At 52.4% G+C, this 16,091-nt stretch overlaps 2 protein-coding genes across 3 annotated transcripts in view; both read right to left on the minus strand.

Moving 5' to 3' along the window:
- Positions 1-8,072: 8,072 nt before the first annotated feature.
- LOC308635599 (CMRF35-like molecule 6) lies at positions 8,073-14,671 on the minus strand. 2 transcript variants are annotated; one of them, XM_081270063.1, is made up of 6 exons: positions 14,509-14,671; positions 11,925-11,953; positions 11,576-11,882; positions 10,434-10,557; positions 9,290-9,403; positions 8,073-8,828 (listed from the first exon to the last, which is right to left on the minus strand). In XM_081270063.1, the coding sequence occupies exons 1-6, from the start codon at positions 14,567-14,569 to the stop codon at positions 8,771-8,773; spliced, it is 693 nt and encodes a 230-aa protein (XP_081126189.1). In that variant the 5' UTR covers positions 14,570-14,671; the 3' UTR covers positions 8,073-8,770. The 2 variants fall into 2 exon arrangements, with proteins under 2 accessions (XP_081126189.1, XP_081126188.1); XM_081270062.1 differs by having other exon boundaries at positions 11,576-11,953.
- The window catches only part of LOC308635603 (CMRF-35-like molecule 4), a 69,713-nt gene continuing 64,063 nt past the window's right edge, over positions 10,442-16,091 (minus strand). The window contains exon 4 of the mRNA XM_081270069.1: positions 10,442-10,832. The gene's annotated coding sequence lies outside the window, so the exon portion shown is untranslated. The remainder of the gene's footprint in view (positions 10,833-16,091) is intronic.

The raw sequence follows: 16,091 nt of genomic DNA on the forward strand, positions 1-16,091 counted from the left end.
CGTTGGTGCAGAGAAGTCATTAGACCATGGAAACATGAAGATTTAAACACATATATTAAATTATGTAGAGACATTAATGAACAAGGGCAAGTCGTGGCAGCTGCAGTACAACAGGTTTTAGATGCCAGGCCAAAAATATGCTACAATTGTGAACAAACAGGACATTTTAAAAGGAATTGCCCCATAGAAGGAGGGTTTAACAAAACTAGGTATCAAAGGAGTAGAATACTGGGTATTTGCCCACGATGCCATAGAGGGAGACATTGGGCTAATGAATGCCGTTCTCAAACCACCATAGAGGGTACTCCATTATCAAAAAACGAACAAGGGCCAGGTGTCTATCCATGATATCATGGAGAAAGGCATCAGGCTCCATTGCCAAAAAATGGACAGGGGGGCCCAGTGCTTGGGGGCCCAAGACCACAAATATACGGAGCACTGGAGGAACCCAGCAACCCCATCAGGGTAGTGCCCAGGACACATTGTCCATTAAATCCCTCACTAGACAAACCAGAGGAAGCGCAGGATTGGACATCTGCACCTCCACCAGAACAGTACTAACTCCAGAGATGGGAGTTCAAATCATTCCCACAAGGGTAAAAGGACCTCTTCCCAAAGGAACAGTAGGCTTATTATTGGGATGCAGTTCTTCTACTCTAAAAGGACTTATGATAAGTCCTGGGGTAATTGATCCCAATTATGAAGGTAAAATAAAAATTATAGCCAGTTCTCCAAAGGGAATATCAGTAATTTCACCAGGAGATAGAATAGCACAGTTATTAATAATACCCAGCCTACATGATAAATTTTCCAGTCGTACTATAGAAAGAGGTTCCAAGGGATTAGGCTCCACAGGTGTAGATTGGGCTATGCTTTCTTTAAATTTAGATTCTCGCCCCATGCTAAAACTAAATATTCAAGGACATGAATTTAATGGGCTACTGGATACAGGTGCAGACCTTAGCATCATCTCTCGTCAAGAATGGCCAAAATATTGGCCATTACAACAAGCCACTCAAATGCTTCAAGGCCTAGGAGTGGCGACTAATCCCCATAGAAGTGCAATGGTATTAGATTGGAAGGATCCTGAAGGATGTGAAGGAACTATACAACCATATGTATTGGATCATCTTCCCGTAAATTTACGGGGACGAGATGTCCTAGATTAATTAGGTTTGACATTAACAAATAACATCAATCAAAATGCATCCACTATTATGACTAGACAAGGTTTTAGGAAAGGAAAAAGATTAGAAAAACAAGAACAAGGTATAGCAGCACCAATACAAATAGATCAAGGAATGAACAGACATGGGTTGGATTTTCAGACAGGGCCACTGAGACAATAAAAATTACTTGGAAATCAGAAAGACCAGTATGGGTTCCTCAGTGGCCCCTGACTAAAGAAAAGATATAAGCAGCCCATGACCTGGTCAAACAACAATTAGCGGAAGGACATATACAACCTTCTGTATCTCCCCATAATACTCCCATTTTGTCATCAAAAAAAAATCTGGTAAATGGAAATTACTGCAAGATTTAAGAGCCATTAATAATGAAATGGTTATTATGGGAGCTGCCAACTGATTGGCTCCTCTGCGGTGATGCTCATTGGGCTGTTTCCCCGCCCTTTCAGACCACGGAGATGCTCATTGGGGGACTTTTTTGGCTCCGCCCACGCGACCCAGCCAATCAGCCTCGAGAGCAGGAGGAGTGGGGGAGGTGGAGAGGCTGTGGGAAGCCGGTGGTGGCAGTTGGGCTCTGAGGGTTTTTCCTGAGGAGCTGTGTGGTGTGGCGTGTGTGTTCTAAAAATAAAGTTCGTTTCTTTTGACAATTGGCTCCTGAATTGTGCCCAGCCAGACTGCGGCACTTTGTGGCTATATCTTAAAAATTACAACACACAGATTTTTTAAATGTTTGACTTAAATTACTTCCAAGATGCTTCATAGTCAGATAAGTGCTGATGGAAGGATGGGGACTAAGTTAATATGCTCTAAAAAGCCACTGTGCTAACTATTGTGAATGAGCCCTCTGCTCTATGGTTTGTGGAAAGGGTTAAAGGACATGCCAAATAAAAATGACTATGTTTCTAGGGCCAAATGCAATGCTTCCCAATAAAACTGAGAAAAGATTAAGGATCTTCTAATGAGCGTTTGGCAGAATAATAATAATAACCTGGATCTTGCAAGTTGACTGTGTTATTGAAATGATGTGTTTCCTACTAATTCCTTTTGTGTTTCAATAGCAGATCATGATGACCTCGGACCAAGAATCCAGTACTGAAAAATATAATTCCCCAATTGCCTTTAAATATTAAGAAAGGGGGAATATATGGGGAGCCACTCTGAATGACCCACACCTTCCATTCTGAAGTGAGAGGCTCTGACTGGTCACTACATTTCATAGTGACCTGGACGTTGTCCTGGTTCAGGAAGTTGAGGGATGTCTTCTGATGTAGGAGTGTCACCCATGGGGTTTTGCGACACTCACCTGTTCCTTTGTAATCCTACCCCTTTGCCCTGTTCGGTGTAGAATGTTCCATGGAAATGCCCTTTGTGTGTCCCCTTCTCTTGCTCTGCCCTTGGGTGTGGCCTTCCTAGATGTCAGTCAACCTGCTGACAGCAGACATCAACCCCCTGAAACCTGACCCCTGGCCTCATTTGAATGGCTTATTCTCAATAAAAGCGTTCAGCACGTGTTCTCTCTCTCTCTCTCTCTCTCTCTCTCTCTCTCTCTCTCTCTCTCTCCCCCTTTCCATGGACTCCTGAGTTCAGAGAAGCCATCACAGGACCCCCCAAAAAAAGGTTTCTGTGTGTGTGTATGATTATTTCGTGCAGCCCAGTTCACCTGGAGTGACCCTGAGTGTTTAGTTGTGGAACGTGACAGTAAGGACATTCTTGTGAAGGGAAAATTTTTAAGTTTTTAGAAGAGTATGGAGGAATTAAAAAATTTTAGGGTACCAACAATTTTATAAGCAAGGACAAAAAGTATAAAGCATAAATGAAAATATAAAACAATTTGCTACTTTAACATTTAAAACTGGAAGCCAGGCATGATAGTGCACGCCTGTAATCCCAGCCACTTGGGAGGCTGAGGCAGGAGGATCATGAGTTTGAAGCCAGTCTGGGCCAATTAGTGAGACCCTGTCTCAAAATAAAATTTTAAAAGGGAGATGGGGGCATAGCTCAGTGGTAGAGCACTTGCCTAGTTTGTGAGAGGCCCTGTGTTCAATCCCTAGTCCTAAAAAAAGTCTGTTTTCTCTAAAGATACCACAAAGTCAACAAACTGGGAAAGATATTTAGGACACATGTAACTTTTAGGGTGTGTGGGAAACTCCCCGCTGAAGTTAAGTTTCCCTCCTGCAAGAATATCCTGTAATTCCTTACCCCTCCCCGTCCTCTTGAAGGGCGCCAAGCCGATGAGCACCAAATTCAAAGGTTTTCCTCACCAATCCCCTCTGGACACAGTGTCCGCTCACCGTTCCTGAGTCACCCTGCCAATCAGCACCTGCCATGTTGCCAATGCAATCCTTCTTAAGCGGAAGCTTGCAAACTCACGCTCTCTGTCCTCTTGCTCTCTGCCCTCCTCCTCTTCTTCCCTCCTCTCTCTGCTCTCTCTCTCTCTCTCTCTCTCTCTCTGCCCTCCTCCTCTCCTCTCTCTGCTCTCTGCCTTTCCTTTTCTTCCCCCTCGGGCAGCCCCCCCCAATAAATCTCTTGGTTGAATCTCTGTCTCGGTAAGTTACTCGCCTTTCATAACTGAAAGAACGATCAAGGCTTGCTGCTGAGAGCAATAACCAAGTAGGAATGACGCATGGCAATTTCCTTGTCAGCCTACCCAATGTTGCTTAGAGGGAGGACTCTCCATTGTGGAAATGGGCTTGCCTTGGACCCAGGTCATTTGCAGTGACATTGCATGAATGTTTGAGAGTTTTGATTTGAAAGGTGACCTTGCTCAGGGATTAGGGTGGATCCTGCTGCCTCAGGCGCCCACTCCTTGAGTTCCCGTTGAGTTCTCCCGGGATTCAGAGAGTATTTGGTACGCAGAGCCCGGTGGAGGTATTTTTCCCAGAACATGTGTGTAGAGTGCCGGTGAGAGTTCGGGAATAAAGAGTTGCAGTTTGAATCTACAAGGTTTTTGTGGTGGCTCAGTTATTTTGTGCCCAGCCAGACTGCAGCAGCTTGCCGTCGGAGAAAATGCCCATTTATTGAGGAACAGCTCTGCATGTTTATAGAGCTGGGGGTGGTTTGACAGTTATGACAGTTTAATGGTTGAAGGGTTTGACAGTTGGCATGGAGTACCTTTTGATTGGTGGGTAAGGATCATGTGAGCCAGCAGGGCTAGTCTGATTGGTGGGTAAGGATCATGTGAGCCAGCAGGGCTAGTCTGATTGGTGGGTAAGGATCATGTGAGCCAGCAGGGCTCACCATTGGACGGCTCTTCTTGGGGGATGGGGAAGTTAGACTTTGGAGCCGGGGAGACTCCCAACATTCCCCCCCCCCTTTGTTATTAGATGAGAATGGGTGTCGACTCATTCTGGCTGCTTCCTGCTGAAATGGGGAGGTGAGGAAGAAAGAGAGGAGGGAATTAAGGAGCCCCAACAGGAGGGCAGAGAAGACCGGTATTAATGAAGGTCCCTTGCCACCACAGATCCATGATGACTACAGTCCATTCGGCACAGGTCTCAACTGGAGCTATCATCAGTAGCTGGAGTTGGTAATTCCTGAGGAGAAGCTGGTTAAAAGCTTGATGAGAAATTTTTTACCCACCTGAGTCTGAATGAACTTTATGATGAAGGGAAGGAACAGGCACAGGGAGTTTGTATAGCCCAAATCTAATGGGGTCTCTGGGTCTGCAAGCTGCCTTGTTGGCCCAAGGGGGGTTAAGTGTTCAGCCTTGAGCGGGGGCTTGGATGTTTGGGCTTGAAGCAAACAGGTGATAAAGAACCAGACAGAGGGTTTGAGAAGCCGGGTCACCCTGTAGCTAACTTTGTTTGGCATGACCTGCAGACCAGCCTGTCCTGCACCTAACACCCTAAATTCCACTCTTCCTTCCTAGTCCAATTTAGCTCCCTCCCCTCTCTATCAAGGCTGCTCTTCAAACTCTCTCCTACCTGGGTGTACCAGCTTGGTTTTCTCTTTGCCTTTCTCGAAGGCGGCCAAGGGAGGACGGTGGCCCATTGTTACCATATTTCTCTTTGAGAGCAGTCAGATCTCTCAGGTTTTATGTGAAACGCCTCAACTTTAAATACTGATACTTGAAATTCTTACAAAACTGGGAGGGTAAACAAAACACACATGTTCCTCCTTAGGCCCAGAAGGCAACTGATAAAGTGCTCTCTCATGATCACACTTATTCAGGGGTCACCATGCTCTGGACACCTAAGTGGTTTGTCAGAAGGACAACACACAACAGTCCCACTACCGGCCAGATTCAAGCAAGTAGTGGGGGGTCTGGCTGGATGGGGCTCTTAGGGTCACTTGCCTTGAATCTTCAGACATAGGGTGAAGAGAGGACCCAAGAAGGGTCAGAAATGAGGGGGAGCATTGACAAGAGTACTTAATGATAGGTGACGATCGTCGGCTCTTCTGATGAAGGTGTAGGCTTAAGCCTGGAAATATGAATCCACGGGGTAAGTTGGTTATTAGGTAGTTTGAGTTTGGCCCCTGAGGGTGTGCACATAATCACCTGAGCAGGGCCCTTCTATTTTGGTTTTAAAGGGGGCTTTTCCCCCGGTGGGCAATAGTAAACAAGTTGACCAGGTGTTAAGGAGGTAGGGTTTTGAGAGAGACTGGGGTCAGGAAGGAGCCAGTCTTGATAGCACCAGGGTTCCAAGCGTAGATGGAAGAGGAGGGGCAGGGCATAGGTTTCGGAGATGGGTAGGGGTTCTGTAGGCAATCCGTGAGGAACGAGGGGATGGCCATACATGACTTTGAAAGGCGAGAGATTAGAAGGCTTCTTTGGCAAGGCCCTAATGCGCAATAAAGCCAAGGGGAGCACCTTGACCCAGTCCAGGCTTAATTCCATGGTGAGCTTGGTGAGGGTCCCTTTAAGGGACAGATTGGTCCTTTCAACCTTTCCAGAAGCCTGGGGTGGGGGGGTAAGGGCAATGGAAAAGCCAAGGGAGTGATAGCGCATGAGCCAGTCCCTGAGTTACCTGCGAGGTGAATTCTGGGCCATTGTCTGATTTGATAGAAGTGGGCATCCTGAAACGGGGGATTATGTGATTCAACTACCATGGAGGCCTGCTTGTGAGAAGTGGGAAAGGCTTGTTTTTACTCGGGTGTGTTGGTGAAATCAGTCTGCAGCCGGGGTATGACGGCGGGCCTGATGAGAAGGGGAAGGTTTAGGTTTTAATGGAGTATTGGTATTGGTTCTCTGGCAGATCTGACAAGTGGAAGTGATCTGTTGTAGGAGGGTCTTATCATGTGGGGAAAGGGTGAAAAGAAGTGAAGGAAAGTAGTAAGACTCTGTGGACTAGAATGGAATAGAGAGTGAAGAAACTGAAAGAGTTGTTGGGGATCTTTGGGCCAATCCCCGGTGGTAAGGAAGAGGAGAGGAGAGGAGGTAAAGCTCTGTGGGGCAGCTGATAGAACTGCCTGATCCGCCTTGGAATTCCCCATAGTTGTAAGGGAGGAGTCAGTTTGGGGCCTTGAAATGGATTATTCCCAGGTGGAAAGGCAGCCTGGAGGCTCGTAGTAGGTCAGAAATAAGTGTGGAATTAATGACTGCCATCCCTCTACTGGTCAATAGCCTCCTTTATTCCAAATGGCTGCATGGGAGATCTGTGTATAGGGAGAGTGTTTTTCCCTCCTCTAGCTCGCATGCCCTTGTGGCAGCTATGAGTTCAGTTTGTTGGTGGGTGGTATTGGGTGGGAGAGGTTTTGCCTCTATGATGGATGAGAGGGAAACGACAGCATACCCCGCCACTTTAACCCCTTTGTGTATAAAGGAGCTACCATCTGAGAACCAGACGAGATCTGAAGGAGGCAGGGGTCCCTCAGAAATGGTGGCAGGGGCAGGGTAAAATTGTCTCTAATACCTCCAGGCATTTGTGGACGGGATCTTGTGAGGGAGAAGATGGGAGGAGGGAGGCAGGGTTTCATGGAGAGCAGGGCTGAAAACAGACGGAGGGATTTTCAAGGAGAGACAAGGAGGGATAGAACCCTGGAAGGAGGAAGTGACTGTAGCCCCTTGTAAGTGAGAAAATAATGGTGAGGAGATGAGATGGTTATCAGGGAGCCAAAGATAATCTTGTGTGCTTCTTTCTGGAGGTCATGGGCCGCCGCTAGGGCTCTGAGGCATGGAGGCCAGCCCCTGATGGTGGAGTCAAACTGTTTGGATAGGTAGGCCACTACTGCAAATATGGGGCCATATTCCTGACCCAGAACGCCCAGACTTTGTCTCTGTTTTTCATGTCCATAGAAGGTGAAGGGTCGGGGAGATGCAGGGCGGGTGCCCAGAGGAGGGTCTTTTTGTAAAGGGCTTCCCTACCGCTGAGGGTAGGGGTTCATCTTGGGGGCCCTTGGCTAGATTATATAGCGGCCTGGCGAGGAGGGAGAAATTCAAAAGTAATCCAGGCCCTGAAGTACGCAGCCAAACCCAAGAAGGAGAGTCATCTTTGGTCTTTGGTGTAGGTATAGACACAATAAACTGTTTTCTGTCTACTGTAGTGGCCTTTTTCCCTTGAGAGATAGAGAACCCTAGATACATGCTATTTGGGCCTTTTGTGGAGAGGCCCGATATCCCTTTAAGGCCAAGAAATTAAGTAGGAGAACTGTGTCAACTGTTGAGTGCCCTTTGGACGGGCTAGAAGAATTTGTAGAGCTTTGCAAGAGGTGCAGAGAGCAGAATTGGATTGGAACAAGAAGAAAGCCTGGAAAAGATCCCTTAGAATGGAGGGATTCCAGGGACCCAAAAAGGGGCCATATGCTTTGGTTGTCTAAGGGATAAGTGGGCCAGGCCTGGGTGCTACATTTGATCCAAGAGGCATTGTAGGGGAGAGTCGACACATTACCCATGTAAGGAGGAGGGAAGAGCACGCAGAGTAGGAGGAAACTGATTTATTGGCAAAAGGGGCAAGCCTTGATCATTCTTTTAATAACTAACCAAGGACTTGTAAAGAATTTCTACAAATCTAAAATCAATATGAAAACACAGCCCCACAACAGATAATAGAAGTTCACAAAAGATGAGATCTAAGTCACACAGGTGGGCAGGAGTGACAGATGGACACAGCCAGAGGCCACTTCCCACCCATTAACGGGGAGGCATGGGGAGTCTGGCAGGTTCAGGGAGGGGTGGGCTGCTGGGGAGGGTGGGTACAGTGACCTGGGAAATGGATGGGAAGGGCCTGGTAGAGTGGAGTCAGAGGGGCAGTAAGGCCTAGAGCCAGGCTCCAGAGACATGTGGAACATGGGCCAGGGAACAGGGTCAGGGATGTTAGTGGCAGCATTGTGAGTGATAGAGGCAAAAAATTCAATAAATAAAAAATAAAAAAGGAGAAGAGGAAGACGGGGGAGAGGAGGAAAAGGAGGGGGAGAGAGAAAGCAAGAGGGAGGCCAAAGAGGACAGGAGGAGAGGAGAGGAGAAGGAGAGGGGGTGGGGGGAGAGAGAAGGGAAGGAGACGCATCAGAGGACAAGGGACAGGAGGAAGAGAGAAAAGGACAAGAAGAGAAAGAAGAAACAAGAGCCCGGCACATTCGGGCAGCAACACCTCCATGTGGACGAGTCCCCAGGTCGAATGTCCAGGGGCCATCACAGGACTCTCAACTCAAGGGCGCATCAGGGCTGGGGTGTAGCTCAGAGATGGACACCAAGCTGCACTCGGCCTGTGTCCCATCACCGACACCAGGGAGGAGGAAAGACCAACATGAACATAAAATCCTGTTTATGTAAAGTTCAACAATGAGCAAAGCTAAACCTCGTGCCCTGGGGACCATACGCATGGGAGTGCAGACCTTCAAGCAGGTGGAGGAAGAGCATGCAGCCCTGTTAGGGCCCCCAGGAGGGTAGGAAGGAGGGACAGAGACCAGAAGGGCTGCATCATGTCAGCGGTGCCCGTGACAGGCTGGGCACACGGGCTGAGTGGCCTTGGCTGGAAGTGCACGCACTAGACACGCCTGTGTGTGTGTGATGAGCCAAGGAAAGGCTTCTAGAAGGTCACAAAGGCCTCAGAGTGGTCAATAGAAATGCAGACAAGTCAGGATGTCCCCTCCTCCAGCAGGGGGTGTCCCTGGAGGTGGCCTCAGGACAGCAGAGGTCACTGGTCCTCACAGTCATGTGCCTTCACCTGGACCTGGAGCTCCTCTGAGGCCTGTTCACCCAGAGGACAGCACTGAGCATGCTCAGGAGCAGGAGCACCTTCAAGACCAGGAGCAGGAGATGCACATTGATGACCAGGGGCCTGCGGGGGACATGGGAACCGTGAGCTGTCTCCTCACGGGGAGGCCCCAGTGCCCTGCACTTTGCCTCTGTCCCTTACACCCAGGTCCTGTGTCCCCTGGGGTCCCCATGAAGACCAACCTGACCAAGGCAGTCCCACATAAAACATCTCAGTCCCCACATGACAGCCAAGAAGGGCCCTGGACTCAGCATGTAGGAAGGGCATGGCCACAGGAAAGATGTGGGGGGAGCCCAGGTGTCTAGCAGGGACCCGGGTCCAGGGAGGGATTTCTACCTCCCCTGCCACATCTGGGGGTACACCTGGGTGTGGGGGTGTGCCACCTGCCATGTGTCGACGTTTCCACCTTCAGGGAGAGGGGACTGTGTGTTCACCCACAAGTGGCCCTGGCCATCCTCGTACAGGCCGCACGAGCTGTGGACTCCCGGCTGCTGACGGAATGACCCAGCCCCAGCTCAGCCCCACCTGCCTCAGAGGACCGGGTCAGGAAAACAGGCTGACATTGTGACCAGGCGCGGGGAGGGAGGCATAGGACAGAGAGTGCCAGGGCCACCAAGCACCTGCTCCCTGCCCAGCAGGTCCTGGGGCCCTGGGCAGGACACTTGTGCTCTCTCTTCCCTCTGCCTGGGCCGCCCTCTCCAGATCCCAGGTGCCTGTCCCCAGCCCTGCAGGCTCCACTCACATGGCCCTCTCAAGGCCCCCCCTGATGGTCCCGTGACCCATCCCCCACCCCTCCACACTCACCCCCACCCAGGACCAGTCTGCCCAGCCCCCCTTGCTGTGTGTAGACCGACTGTGCTGACCTGTGCACTCCTGAACCCCCACAGGACAGTGCAGGCCACGCACGACTGTCAGGGTGGTGGCCACTGTGTCCCAGTGCCAAGAAGAGCCCCGAGCACTTAGGAGGAGCCTCGTGGTGAAGGGTGGGATTGGCGAATGCAGGCGGGACCCAGAGGAGGAGACCCAAGTGCCCCCCCACAGGCCCCTCAACAGCGCTCACCCCCAGCGGAAGAGCCCTGAGTCCAGGCCTTACTCAGGCTGTGGGTGGGCACTGGGGGTGTCCTCTCTGGTCGTGAGGGGCCAGGTGTGTGTTGGCAGGGACGTGGGAGGCCCCTGGGTGCTTGTGGGGCTCTCAGGGCTGGAGGCTGTGGTCAGGGCTGAGGGGGAGGCACAGGTCAGCCCACTCTGCCCCTGGTTTGTTCTGACTCACCCAGGCCAGGTCACTCGGAGCCTGCTGGACAGACGTCCTGCATCCAGCAGTCTCCTGGCCACAGCTGGGCCTGAGCAGGGCTTCACCCCGCCCATCTCCAGGTGCACTGAGGCAGGAGCACTTCCGCTGGGAGGACTGGGTTCCAGAGGAGGGGCGGGGGCTCCTGGGAGGACTCTGCAGCAGGACCCGTCCATGCACCGCACCTCTCCTCCTGCCCCCTCCCTCCTGGGGACAATTACAGTGAGGCCTACTGTGTAGAGATTGACACAGGGAAACTGGAGACACAGGGCCCTGGGCAGGGACACGGACAGAGTGACTTCAAATGACAGCAGAGATGGTCTGTGGCGTCCACAAGGGATGCTCTGACCCAGGTCCACTAGGAGCAGAGTCCCCTTAGGAGTCAGGAAGCCTGCACAGTGGTATGGGGTCCTTTTTAGAAGGACCCCAGGACCATCATGGAGGAGCTAGTGTCCCAGAGACCATCCACAGCGGAGAGGGGCAGGTGACCCAAGTGAAGGTGCCCTTCTATAGGGGAAGCAAATGCTGTGAGGGTCCCGTCCCAGAGGGAGGGTGGAGACAGGCCCAGGTGAGACACGGGTCTCCTCTGGAGAGGACATGACCCTCACCTGGTCAGGAAGTCAACAAAAAGCCAGGGACCCAACAGCCTGTCCCACCCCACTCCTGGAAGGTTCTAGACCTGGACTGTTAGAGTGGGGCCCAGAGGGACACTGGAACAACATAGGTGTGCTGTGTGTGCTCACACAGGTGTCTGCATGCACACACACACACACACACACACACACACACACACACACCAGAAGCCTGCTTCCACAAAGGCCTGTGTGCACAGACACCTGTTCTGAATCCTGGAATCACCAAGAGCACGCTCTCCTCCCCCGTGCCTTTCTAGGGAGGGAAAGGCCAGGTCTTTTGAGGGAGCCCAGGCGCTGGTGGGAGGGGCTCACCTGGCTGCACGGCCACCTCAACCTTGAAGTAGGGGTCAAAGCCTTTGTGCCATGGTGTGTCCACCCGGCACTCATAGGAGCCTGCGTCCTCCAGGATGAGGCGCTCCATGGTCACTGTGAAGCTGAGCTTTGCAGGGTGGTCCCTGATGGACACTCGGCCGCTCCGCACCTTTTCCCCTGAGCCTCTAGTCTTCACAATATCTTTACAATAGGAAACTGATTTTTTGCACCACAGTTTGTCCTTGGTCCTGAATTCTTTGCCATACTGACACTGCACGATCAGGGATCCTCCCACGGTGCCCGTCACCTTGCTTGTGCCACTCAGGGGTCCTCCCACGGTGCCCGTCACCTTGCTGGGGCCGCTCAGAGAAACACAGTCTGAAAAACACAAGTTTGGAGGTCAGGTCCTCACAGATGGGCCAGGGCCAGGGGGCCTGGGTCAGGTCCTCAGGAGACCCTCCTTCACCTCACATCAGACCCCCTCCTCACCACTCACCCCTGGCCACCAGCCCCTCTGCTCCTCCACCCAGGACGCTGACACAGCAGCCCCTCCCTTCACCCCGGTCCCCCCCTCACCACCTGACCTCCTGCTTCCAGAACCCAGGGCCATAAACACCCTGAGTCCCCTCTCCTGGGACAGCCCCCTGGCCCTGTGAGTCTGAGACGCGGAGACACAGCCAGAGTGGACCTGGTGCAGCAGGACGTGAGCCAGGGCAGAAGCGGGGTCCCCTGACCATGTGGATGAGAGCCCTGGACTCCTGACAGCACAGGATGCACACAGCAAGGGGCACAGAGCTCCCAGGACCCTCTCCCCCTCCCTCACCTCGGATGGCCCGGCTCTGGGGACCTCATTTCCAAGGAAACTCCTTTGTGTCCCCAAGATTTCCAGGTGCTTTTTCCCAATGGCCCCAACACAAAGCTGGGGTGAGGTGAGCACCAGGAAGCTAACCCACCTCTAGGCAAAGGACCAGGCCACCCTACACCAGGCTCCAGCCCAGGGGCATCTGCATGTGCCCCTCCCTCTCACCCTGGGGACCTGGGGTCAGGCCCAGATGGGCGGGGGGATGGCGGGACTGGGGTGGCTTGCTCTGTCCCTGGGATTGGATGCTTTCTTCATTTGCCTTCAGGACCTTAGGCCTGACCTGGTACTGTGGGACCCCCGAGTGCACAGCCCTGACCTGAGACTGTGGGACCCCCGAGTGCACATCCCCGACCTGGGACTGTGGGACCCCCGAGTGCACAGCCCCGACCTGGGACTGTGGGACCCCCGAGTGCACAGCCCCGACCTGAGACTGTGGGACCCCCCAGTGCACAGCCCCGACCTGAGACTGTGGGACCCCTGAGTGCACAGCCCCGACCTGGGACTGTGGGACCCCCGAGTGCACAGCTCTGACCTGGGACTGTGGGACCCCCGAGTGCACAGCCCTGACCTGGGACTGTGGGACCCCTGAGTCACAGCCCTGACCTGAAACTGTGGGACCCCCGAGTGCACAGCCTTGGGGGCGTAGGACTCCTCCTCGTCCCTCCAGTGCCTGTTGTGCCTGGCACAGGGAGACCATTGTGGCCGCACCCTCAGAGCACAGCTGCCCACAGCTGCCCAGTAGCCCCTCCATCCCTCTGCCAGGGCCAGTAGGACCTCCCCCTCCCAGCCTTGGGGTGAGGTCCCCTGCAGAGAAGGCCTTGTGACACTGTCACAGGTGGGACACTCTCTGAGAAGCTCAGTAGCAACTGCCGAGGTGAAGCCACAGGGGCCTCAGATGAACCCGGGCTTGGGCCTCAGCTCTAGTTTGCATCCTCTGTGTGCTCAGGGCCAGGGCCTGACCTCTCTGGGCCTCAGATGCCAGCCGCCAAGGGGTGGGTGACCATGCCAACCTTACATGGCATCTGGGGGTTCATGGAAGGTCATGTTAGGATGGGGCCAGGTCAGTGGAGAGGCTGCCCAGCATGCAGCAGGCCCAGGCTCCACCAGCCCCAGGAAACAAGAACAAAAATGGGGAAGGAAAATGAAAGATGGATCACGGCTGTCAACTGCTGGGCAGCTCATATTAGTGAGCCAGGGGAAGAGCCGCTGTCAACTGCTCTTGACCAAGGAAACAGGAGCTTCATGTGACACGACCTAACACAACCAGGTAACCCTGTCTAGTCCACGTGAGAAATGGAGAGAGGAAGTAATCACAGGTAGAGAGAATAAGAGCCCAGAGGGGACTTTGTAGAAATTCTCTATGAATAAATGTGTGATCGGGATGAAGGTGTGGTTTTCCAGAAAAACACCAATCAGTAAAATTGGCATTTATGAGTGTTTAGTAAACAATGCTAATTCTCAGCCTCCTTCATCAAGACGCTACCCCTGGCCTGGTCCTGACACTGTTCCCACCTGCCCTGTCCCTACATCTCCTATCCCCCTCTCCTGTCCTCCCTCTCCTGTCCCCACCTGTCCTCCTGGGGACCACTGATCCCTGGGCCTCCACCAGGACTCTTCCCACCCAGCCTCCAGCTGCCCTGGCTGAACCCACCTGTCCCTGAGATGGAGGCCTTCTCCTCCTCGGTCCTCTCCTTCCTCTGTACCCCAAACTGGTGGACCTGGGGGGCCTCCCCAACACAGGCCCCAGGTGTGCTCTGGTGCCCTCTCCACCCCACCCCCATACCCCTGTCCCGGTTCCCCCAGACCTCTCTCAGGGCCCCTCTTGGGCAGCAACCTTTGCCCTGGGCAGCACGCTGGCTCCTCCAAGGTCAGGTGGGCTCAGAGGGAGCCCCTTGCCCCTTCCCTCCCAGGGGTGTGGTGTTTGGCGACTCCATCTTACATCATGGACACAGCGCACACCATTCTGCGTCTGCACAGAGACGTGCAGCTGGGGCTCCTCACGTGACGCCTCCTGGCCCCCCTCCTGCTTTCCCTCCCTTCTGCAGACCCTCCCTGGACAGAGGACCCTCACCTGGGATCCAGAGAAGCAGCAGAGCCAAGGGTGGCCAGGCCCTCAGGCCTCTGGGGCTCATTTCTCCTGCACAGATGTCACCGCCGGGCGCCAGGCCCCACTGGACCCGAGGCTCCAGCCCCCTGGGGAGGGTCAGTCTCCAGGGCTCCCACTTCTGCTTTTCTCTGGGGCGGCTGCTTCCCGCTTGTCCTCTTTAGTCTGTTCCTGGAGAAGCTGCCCCCGAGGTGGCCCTTGGCTTGTGCTGTCCTATGAAAGCCAGGGAGGGGAAGGTGTGGTGTGTGGGACCCACCTGGCCCCCATCCGGCAGGACTGCCCTCACCCCAGGTCTGCAGGGCCAGGCTTCCTTCTGGCCCTGTCCCTCCTCCTCTTCTCCTTGTGGTCAGGATGGCACCAGTGGGAGGGGCACACAGAGCCCGTGTCCTCAGCACTGGGCCTGCCCCGCGGGAGGCCAACCTGGAACTGCCCCTCCATGAGCCCAGCTCTAGGCCTGACCCCAGGTTGGCACAGTGTCCCTAGAGTCCTGAATGGTTCCTGGTCCTGGAAATGTGTCCTCAATCTGACTGTGACGTCCACAGGCCGTGACCTGGCCCCCAGAAATCTTTTTTTAAATTGATGTTATTTTTTTAAATACACAACTGTGGAATGCATTACAATTCTTATTACACATACATACCACAATTTTTCATGTCTCTGTATGTAAAATAGGTTAACACCCAATTTTTGTTCATACATGTACTTTGGATAATGATGTCCATCACATTCCACCATCCTTGCTAATCCCCTATTCCCTCCCTCCCCTCTTACCTATCTAGAATTCATCTATTCCTCCCATGTACCCCCTCCCTACCCCACTGAGTGAGCTTCCTTATATTAGAGAAAACATTTGGCATTTGTTTTTTGGGATTGGCTAACTTCACTTAGCATTATCTTTGCAATGTCCATTTACCTGCAAATGCCATGATTTTATTTTCTTTTATTGCTGAGTAAAATTCCATTGTGTATATATACCACATTTTTTTTATCCATTCATCCACTGAAGAGCATCTACGTTGGCTCCACTGTTTAGCTATTGTGAATTGTGCTGCTACAAACATTGATGTGGCTATGTCCCTGGGGCTGTTTTTAAGTCCTTTGGGTATAGACCGAGGAGAGGGATTTGTGTCAAATGGTGGTTCCGAACTGCTTTCCATATTGGCTGCACTAATTTGCAGTCCCATCAGCAATGTATGAGTGTACCCTTTTCCCCACATCCTCGCCAACACTTTGTTGTTTGTCTTCATAGCTGCCATTCTGACTGGAGTGAGATGATATCTTAGAGTAGTTTTGATTTGCATTTCTCTGATTGCTAGAGATGATGAGCATTTTTCGTATATTTGTTGATTGATTGTATATCCTCTTCTGAGAAATGGTGTTCAGGTCATTTGCCCATTTGTTGATTGGGTTATTTGCTTTTTTGGTGCTTAGCTTTTTGGGTTCTTTATATACCCTAGAGATTAGTGCTCTTCTGATATGTGAGGGGTAAAGATTTGCTCACAGGATGTAGGCTCTCTGTTCACCTCACAGATTGTTTCTTTTGCTGAATA

Source organism: Spermophilus citellus, assembly GCF_964194105.1.
Source record: "Spermophilus citellus genome assembly, chromosome: 17".
NCBI classification, from domain to species: Eukaryota; Metazoa; Chordata; class Mammalia; order Rodentia; family Sciuridae; genus Spermophilus; species Spermophilus citellus.

What these genes read in the sequence shown, in the direction of transcription:
- LOC308635599 (XM_081270062.1), bottom strand. Translation starts at nt 14,569, where the DNA reads ATGAGCCCCAGAGGCCTGAGGGCCTGGCCACCCTTGGCTCTGCTGCTT. An exon ending in AGTGCCCACCCACAGCCTGA is followed by an intron (nt 9,404 to 10,433) that starts GTAAGGCCTGGA and finishes TGTCCCCCGCAG; the next exon opens with GCCCCTGGTCATCAATGTGC. An exon ending in CAGAGGAGCTCCAGGTCCAG is followed by an intron (nt 8,829 to 9,289) that starts GTGAAGGCACAT and finishes GATGGGACACAG; the next exon opens with GCCGAGTGCAGCTTGGTGTC.